The 9,482-nt window shown below is 42.2% G+C and overlaps 1 protein-coding gene across 1 annotated transcript in view; it reads left to right on the forward strand.

The window, feature by feature from the left end:
* The window catches only part of LOC116986489 (tumor necrosis factor receptor superfamily member 5-like), a 75,076-nt gene extending 71,245 nt beyond the window's left edge, over nucleotides 1–3,831 (forward strand). Inside the window, exon 9 of the mRNA XM_033042071.1 lies at nucleotides 2,469–3,831. Coding sequence (XP_032897962.1) covers nucleotides 2,469–2,684 — 216 coding nt within the window. The 3' untranslated portion in view covers nucleotides 2,685–3,831. The remainder of the gene's footprint in view (nucleotides 1–2,468) is intronic.
* Nucleotides 3,832–9,482: the final 5,651 nt, after the last annotated feature.

Here is a 9,482-nt window from a genome sequence, read left to right on the forward strand (position 1 = left end):
CATCCAGTGGGTGCCCCAGTGATGTGAGCTGGTCCGAGACACACCCGCACTGTAAGGGATCCTAGCTGTTGAGGGTAAGTCCTACCCTCAGAATGCCCTGGACATCCACAGCATTAAGGCCTAGAATTCCTAGCTGTTGGAGAGTGTTCCAGTATTCCCAGCATTTCAAGATGTCCGAACTATCGGAAGGAACCCCATCCTGTCCAGTCCAACCCTGCTTCAAATATCACAGTCAGTCCACAGCACACCAAACCTCCAGCGTCTAAATACCAGGCATAGTCATGCAGAAAGGAAAGAAACTCATCCTAGTTGACCAAGAGACCCATCTAAGCTGGTCCCATTTGCCTGCTTTTAGCTGATATCTCTCTAAGCTTTTCCTATCTGTGTATCTGCCTAACTAACTTTTAAAAGTTAATGTATCCACCTCAACCATTTCATCTGTTAGCTCATTCCATGTATGTGCCACCTACTGTATGATAGATTCTCTCTCTGGTTCCTGTTAAATCTTACCCCCCTCACCTCAAACCTATGCCTGCTAGTTGTGATTCACTTACCCGAGGAAGAAGCCTGTGTTCCCCTAATAATTTATGCACCTCTCTACGATCACCCTTTAGTCTCCTCCGCTTCAAGGAATAAACTCCTAGCCTGTCCAACCTCTCCCTGCAGCTCAGGACTCGGATCCTGGCAGCATCCTTGCAAATCTCCTCTTTCCGTTTTAATGGCATCTTTCCGATAGGAGGGTGTCAAAAACGGAATATTCTGGAACTGCAAACTCCAAGTGCGACCTCATCAATGTCCTGTACATTGTAACATAATGCCCCAACTCGAGGTTGCCACAGAAGGCTATGGAGGCCAAGTCAGTGGATATTTTTAAGGCAGAGATAGATAAATTCTCGATTAGTACAGGTGTCGGAGGTTTTGGGGAGAAGGCAGGAGAATGGGGTTAGGAGGACGAGATATATCAGCCATGATTGAATGGCGGAGTAGACCTGATGGGCTGAATGGCCCAATTGTACTCCTATCCCTTATGACCCAACTTCCATACATAATGCCTTGACCGATCAAAGCCAGCGCGCCAAGACATTTCTTCACCAACCCATCAACCAGGAGACGCCATTTTCAGAGAAAATGTCACCAGTGTGATCTGAGTCCAGCAATCCCAGCTGGTCACCACAAGGGCTGCAGATCCAGCTGTCCTGGGTTTACATCAGCGGCTGAAGCAGCGTAACTCGTGGATCCACCGAGATTTACAACAGAAGGAGATTCAGCCCTTTACATCCATACAAATATTGTATGGGAATATGAGAATAGTGAAAGGCTTGGGTAGAGTGGATGTGGAGAGGATGTTTTCACTAGTGGGGGAGTTTAGGATTAGAGGTCCTAGCCTTTGAATTAAAGGACGTTCTTTTAGGAATGAGATGAGGAGGAATTTATTTAGTCAGAGGGTGTTGAATCTGTGGCCACAGAAGGCTATGGAGACCAAGTCATTGGATATTTTTAAGGCAGAGATACTGCAGATAGATTCTTGATTAGTACAGGTGTCAGAGGTTATGGGGAGAAGGCAGGAGAATGGGGTTAGGCGGGAGAGATAGATCAGCCATGATTGAATGGCGGAGCAGACTTGATGGGTCGAATGGCCTAATTCTACTCCTATCACTTATGACCTTATGATACTGGTGGAGAAAGATCTATCCAGCTCAGTGCTGGTCCCAGTTCTTGGTCTGTGGTCCTGTTTAAAAACTCACCACCTCATCCACTACCGCTGGTAGCTCAATCTATATATGTACCACCCTCTGTATGATAGGATTCTCTCTCAAGTTCCTGTTAAATCTTACTCCCCTCACCTCAAACCTATGCCAGCTAGTTCTTGAAAAGCTTGTCTCAATTCACTAGCTATGGTTTACACACTTTATATGATTAAATTGAGGGTTAAGTTTCAGTTTAGTTTATTGTCACGTGTACCGAGGCTCAGTGAAAAGCTTTTGTTGCGTGCTATCCAGTCATACAGTCTATCCAGAAAGACAATACATGATTACAATCGAGCCATTTACAGCGTATACATATGTGATTAGGGAATAATGTTTAGTGCAAGGTAAAGGCAGCAAGAAGCCAACCAGGGTGCAGGCCTTTAAGTGTTTATGGTAGTCCTCTTTAAATGTCTCCATCTTCGGGCAACTGGCACCAAATCTCTGCTACTCTGGGTGAAGCTTCTTTCTGTCATTTCCCATCTCAGTCTGCCCTCTCACTGGCACTTATGCTGCCTGGTTGCTAACCCTTCTGATGGACTTCCATCTCAGCCTCTCTCTCCTGTGGATGAACTGGGGTATTGTGTGACTACACAATGGGGTCTACTTGACTGGGGTTGGGATCCTCGCTGGTTGCCCGTGGTTAGAGCAAGCCTTGCAACAAGCCTTGCGATAATGATCTTCCTCACATGGACTTGAGGCATCTGTGTTTTTGTTTTTAAGATGAACAGAGGAGATGGAGAGAGGGACCCTGAGAGAGTGGCCCATGAAGACGGGCTGCTCCATGGTGTCCCCATGGCAGAGAGCGGCTTGCACACAGGGATACAGGAAGAGGGCAAGGACAGCCGTCCTTCTGAGGAGGAGGAAGAGAATCACACTGCCACCTCGATTAGGGTGATTAACGGCGATCAGGGTGCTAATGGGAACGCAGGACGGTAGTGGATAGATGGAGAAGAGATCTCATTGTGAATCAGTGGCTGTAAAAATATCCCTCAGATTTGAAAAGCTTCCCCTGAAATATTGTGGATTGTTTACATCCAGAGCATTTTAGAGCCATTTTATTGTAGTCCCACACACTATAATCACCAGTAATGTTACTCGCTGGATTGGTGTACCAAGGGATTTCTGGCCTGTTCTAAGCATTGGACCTACAGAGGTCAACCTCAGTGTTGGCATGTCCACAGACATTGATTAGCTTGGTCCAAAGTCCTTTGTGCTGTAACTGTCCATGACTTCAAATCTCTGCATTGAGCACATCTGGTCAGAGTTGGCGCAGAGACTGGGTACAGGGAATAGGTGCGATGTGGTTGGACTGTGCCGAGGTATCTACCTCCACTTGAGGTCGTGTGCGCGTCGTGACAAAGAGGTTTTGGCTCGCTATCACCGAACGTTCTCTCAACATCTCCGGCTTTGGCTGAACATATGGAACGATCTGATCTCTCAGTGCCTGTGAGAAGCTGCCTGTGGTCCCAGGGAAGTGGCCAGTGTGAGACCACCGGTGCGGCCATGGCTGCCGAGCGACTGTGCCGTGTGGAGCCGTCCTCCGGCCACGACTAGACTCTTCAACAGAGGAGGGGAGCAAAACATCAGCTGGAATAATGGCGAAAACCTCACTCAAATCAGATGAGAGTGAAGTCTTTGGACCCTCATAATGTTCTGTACATTGAAAACATTTGCCACCATTTTGACGTCACACCAGCTGATCGATTCCATATTTTACAAGAGGGGCGAGATTCTTTTACCTATCACACTTGGGATTTTTCAGCTGCTATGATAATGACTATTATAACAGTAATCAATCTGAGTTTACTACAACAATACCCTGCAATAATTTTGTATTTGTTCTGGGGGGAAGCACATGTGGACCCCGATAAAAGGTTCTAATTTCAGAGGGTGGCCTGAGGCTTGGTGTGGAGGGTCCCTGATCGGTTTGGCTTTGTCTTTAATGTACCGTGGTCTGCTCAAGCTCCAGCGGTTAAATTGGGAACCTAAAACTAATACTTTATGTGATTGAGCAAATTTCTTGTTAAATGAATAAGCTTACAAGAGAGACCGAGAAAGTTAATTAAATAATTAATTTGGTGAATGTGAGTTAATAATGGGAATGCAGGAAAGAATGCATTAATGCAGAGCTAAATAAGCAAGATAACACAGGAGCTGAACGCCACTTTGTCTCAGAGATTTGAAGGTGAGGGCAAGTTCTGCCAGATGGAGGAATGTGTTCGTGGAGGGAAATTGATTGGGTCTCTGTTCAAGAAAGAACCAGAGGGCCTTGGGACCTTCCAGGTGGGGGATGGCTGTGAAGAAGGGTCTTGACCTGAAACATCACCCATTCCTTCTCTCCAGAGAAGCTGCCTGTCCCGCTGAGTTACACCAGAATGTTGTGTCTACCTAAAGGGATTGGATCTTCATGGTGAAGATGAAGAAATTTGGGCCTTGAAACTAAGAGTTATTGGAGAGTTGAAGGGCATGCAAGGTTTTTTGGATGCATCTCATCATATCTTAAACCAGCATCTGCAGTTCCTTCCTACACTTGTTTGAAGGTGAGTGCTTGCAGAGAGCAAGTAACCAAATATGCGATGCCACTATCACGAGGAACTTAGACTCAGTGGAACATGTCTCCTCTGCTTAGAGGCAGTGGAGACATGAAGTGGAGACATTCTACCGTTTCAGAGATGGTGGGGAGGGGCCAGGGTTGGTGGGGGGAGGTACGTGGGACACTTATACCCAGGAGCCAATCACACAGGTTGCATTTGGTTGGTGGCATGTGATGAGAGTTGATGATGTGCTCTGCACATCAGTGAGTTAGAAGCAATGGTGGAAGAGAATCAGCTATCCTCCTTGTTTGACATCTTTGAGGGACGTTATATGTGGACATGAATAAATAATGCTGGGGAAATGGATCTTACTGAATGATCGAGCAGGCTCCAGAGGTTGATCTGTTTCCTGTGTGTCTGTGATTGACAAGACTATGCATGGTGCAACAGGCACAGGGTTAAAGGAGCAGCAGAAGGAGGTGCTAGAACATTGCAGGGTGGCACGGTGGCACAGCGGTAGAGTTGCTGCCTTACAGCACTTGCAGCGCTGGAGAAATCCGGGTTCGATCCTGACTACCGGTGCTGTCTGTACGGAGTTTGTACGTTCTCCCCGTGACCTGCATGGGTTTCCTCGCACAATGAAAAGACATACAGGTTTGTGGGTTAATTGGCTTGGTAAATGTAAAAGTTGTTGGCAGTGTGTGTAGGATAGTGTAATATGCGGGGATCGCTGGTCGGCGTGGACCCAGTGGGCCGAAGGACGTGTTTCCGCTCTATCCATTTTTTTTTCACTGAAGTTTTTATTGATTTTTCACAGATATATATACAAAACAGTGCAACACCATCACCATAAATAAAACAAAATAAGAAAAACAACAATCAAAAATAAATAAATAAATAAATGGGGGGGGGGGGGAAAGAGGTAAAGAAATAAAACAACTGGAATAAGACCGCGTGGTTCACTTCCCAAATTAAAAAAAAATGACCTTGATTAGTTATCTGGAGATATTTCAATATTCACACAAACATACCACCTAGTTCTATATAACACAGTCATCCCATATCTAGCTCGGCATTTATCTAGTTGGTGTCATGGCTCAAATAAACGGTCCATTTTTCCCAGATCTTATCAAATGAATTCTTGACTCTCAAGAAATATGTCAGTTTCTCCATAGTAAAGATGTCTCGCACAATTTCTAGCCACTGTTTCTGTTTTGGGGTTTTTTCATTAAACCACTGCCTGGTAATGGCCTTCTTACTTTCATTACTTTCATCAAATAGGTATCTTCTATCTTTACAATATCTTTAATGTGCCCCAGATACATCACAAGGCAGGTATTTGGGATTTTATAACCCAAGATATTTTTTACAGCTGCATTAACATTTTCCCAGTATAGCCTTATCTTTACAGTTCCAGAAAATATGCGAGTGGTCTGCCTCCATACTCCTGCACAGCCTCCAACAGTGTTGTTGGACAGCAAGTTGTCTGCTTTTTATTTTGGGTGTTATAAAAAAGCGAGTTAGATTCTTCCAGCAAAATTCTCTCCATACTAGTGAGCTTGTGGATGTACATTGTTTCACACATTTGATACCATTCTTCATCTGTTATTTGAATCTTTAATTCTGCTTCCCATTTTGTTTTTATGTAGAGCGTTGATTCTCCCCCCTCTTCCCACTAAAGCAGAGATGACCCGAGACCCCTTCTGTTTGTATGCATCCACAATCACCTTGATCACATTATTTGAAGCTTCATCTAGTTCTGGCCTTATCTCTTTTGTAAGGTAGTCTCTTAATTGCAAGTATCTAAAAAAATCTTTTTTTACGAGACCATACTTTGACTTTAAATCTTGGAAGCTCATAAACTCGTCATTCTCTGAAACTGTATACATTGCCGTTATGCCTTTTTGTGCCCATTCTTTGAATCTTGAATCATATAACCCGGCCCTGCTGAGTGCCCCCCACCCCCCCTGGACTGTCTCCCTCGGATGGTCACGTCACAAGGCTTATTTATTTATTTTACTTTTCTCTTACATCGGTTGGAAGCTGCATACTAAATCTCGTTGCACTGACGTGCAATGACAATAAAAGATATTATTATTATTATTATTATTATTATTATTATTATTATTATTATTATTATTATTATTATTATTATTATACACCCCTGGCTTAAACTTTGATTCATATGCGACCCACTTCAATGCGTGAACCCCTCTTTTTAATTTGTATTTTTTCCACTATAACATTCCATATTTCTAACGTAAATGCTACTATTGGATCCATAGCATGTCTCAAAGCCCCTCTCAGATATTTGTCTCCCACCAAAATCTGGGTCTGGTAACCCTGTATCTCTCTTTCCATCGAGATTCATAATCAGGTCTACACCAACAAGCCAGAGGTCCGAGTTGAGCTGCATAAAAGTATTTTCTCAGATTTGGTAAAGCCATTCCACCCTTGCTTTTTGGCAGTTGAAGTGTTGTTAGTTTTATTCTTGGTTTTTTACTATTCCAAATGAATCTAGAGATCATCTTATCCCAGGCTATGAATTTGTCTCGGGGAACATTAATTGGGAGAGATTGGAATAAATATAGTAGTTTAGGTAGGATATTCATTTTTACCATTTGTATTCTGGCACTGAAGTCTAGAGGAAGGGTAGAGACCACCTTTCAACATCCTTTTTGATGTTTTCTTCAATTTTGTTATAATTAGTTTCAAACATGGTGGAAAATGTTTTGGTTATAGTTACACCAAGATACTGCATCGTTTTAGAATTCCATTTCAGATTATATGCGTCTCTGATTTGTTGGGATGGAGAATAATTGAATGAAAGAATTTGCGTTTTTGTTATATTCAGTTTATACCCTGAGTAGTATCCATATGTTTCAAGTTGGTTCATTAGGTTTGGGAGACCTATATCTGGTCGTTCAAGAAAAATAATGACATCATCAGCGAAAAGACCAATGATATGTTCTTTCCCCCCTATTTTGACCCCCTGCAGGTCTTCTCTCTGCCTTATTGCTTGTGCTAAAGGTTCAACATACAAAACGAAGAGAGTAGGAGAAAGACAGCATCCTTGCCTTGTGCCCCTCTCTAACTGGATCTTTTTTGATAGGTCTCCATTTACCTTAATCTTAGCTGTAGGCTCCTGATATATTGTTTTAATACACCGAATTGCATCTTCATTGAAACCAAATCTCCTTAGTACTTCATATAAAACTACCCAACTATCAAATGCATCTAAACTGACCAGGACCATATTTGTATCCTTTTTTTGGGCATTATCCACAATGTGGAGGGTTCTTCTACTATTGTCCTGTGTTTGACGCCCCCTGATAATTCCAGTTTGGTCTTCATTAATCAGATCTGGTACAAAAGTCTCGAGTCTTTTGCAAATGATTGAGGTAAATAATTTGTAGTCCACATTTAAAATTGAGATTGGCCTGAAATGTTTACATTGCTCTTTGTCTTTGCCTTCCTTGGGTAAAATGGTAATAATTGCTTCCTTCCATGATGGGGGAGCCCTGCCCTCTTTAAGGGTCCAGTTAAAGCAAGACAGGAGCAAAGGTGTTAGCTCTTTCTTCTTTTTTTACTCACATAGATCATAACATCATCTGCAAATAGTGACATTTTTTGTTCGCCCCCCCTCAATATAGTCATCTTGCCAAATATTTTCTGCGAGAGGCTCTAAACACAAGTCAAAAAGCAGGGGACTCAAACTGTCTCCCTGTCTAACTCCCCTCTTTAATTAAAAAAACTCAGAGCAACATCCATTTACCCTCACTCTTGACTTTGGATTTAAATATAATGTTTTCACCCAATTAATAAATGTTGTGTGGAACCCCATTTAATCTAATGTATATTCAAGATAGACCCAATCTACTCTGTCGAAAGCCCTTTGAGCATCTAAACTTAATAGCATTGAAGTCTGATGCTTCCTTTTTGCACGTCATGATATTCAGGACCCGCCTAATATTATTGGCTCCCTGAAGGTAACCCACCGAGATCATGGGCCGAGGCTATGATCTGTTATTTATAAGGAAGGGAAGGATCCCACAGGATGTGAAGGCTACAGACCAATAAGTCTCTTATGCAATGACCTAAAGATACTCAGTGCTATATTAACCAAGAGAACCCAAAAAATTATAAAACAATTGATACATCCTGATCAAACATCCTGAATAGTTTCGTATAGTACTCTTTAAATATTCTTTCTATCTCATCTGGCTCATGTGATAATTGATTGGTTTTAGGATCTCTTATTATCTGAATTGTATTAGAGGCCTGTTGTTTGCGCAGGCGTCTGGCCAGGAGTCTAGTTGCTTTTGGACCTGCTTTATAATAGGTCTGCTTTACAAATGTTGCCCTTTTTTTCCATATCTCCCCTGAGGATCTCATCTATCTCCCCCCTTATTTTCTTAATCTTTTTTAGTACCAACTGATCCTGTATGTTTTTATGTTTTTTCTCCAATTCTTTCAATTTTTCTAATTTCAATTTTTGTGATGATGTCAGGGCGATCAGCTTTCCACGTGTAACTGCCTTCATAGCATCCCACAGTATTAAAGGATCCACATCCCCGTTATCATTCTCTTCTATGTACCTTTTTATCTCTTCCCTTATTTGTTCCACATTTGCCTTATTCAAAATACCCACATTGAACCTCCAAACAGTATTTCTGTTTCTACTATTCAGGTGTACTGTCAAGCTGATCGCACTGTGATCAGATACAGTGGCTTGCAAAAGTATTCATACCCCTTGAACTTTTCCACATTTTGTCACATTACAACCACAAACGTAAATGTATTTTATTGGGATTTTATGTGATAGACCAACACAAAGTGGCGCATAATTGTGAAGTGGAAGGAAAATGATACATGCTTTTCAATTCTTTTTACAAATAAAAAACTGAAAAGTGTGGCGTGCAAAAGTATTCAGCCCCCTTTACTCTGATACCCCTAAATAAAATCCAGTGCAACCAATTGCCTTCAGAAGTCACCTAATTAGTAAATAGAGTCCACTTGTGTGTAATCTAATCTCAGTATAAATACAGCTGTTCTGTGAAGGCCTCAGAGGTTTGTTAGAGAACATTAGTGAACAAACAGCATCATGAAGCCCAAGGAACACACCAGACAGGTCAGGGATAAAGTTGTGGAGAAGTTTAAAGCAGGGTTAGGTTATAAAAAAATATCCCAAGTTTTGAAC

The sequence above is a fragment of the Amblyraja radiata genome, chromosome 23, assembly GCF_010909765.2.
Source record: "Amblyraja radiata isolate CabotCenter1 chromosome 23, sAmbRad1.1.pri, whole genome shotgun sequence".
NCBI lineage: Eukaryota > Metazoa > Chordata > Chondrichthyes > Rajiformes > Rajidae > Amblyraja > Amblyraja radiata.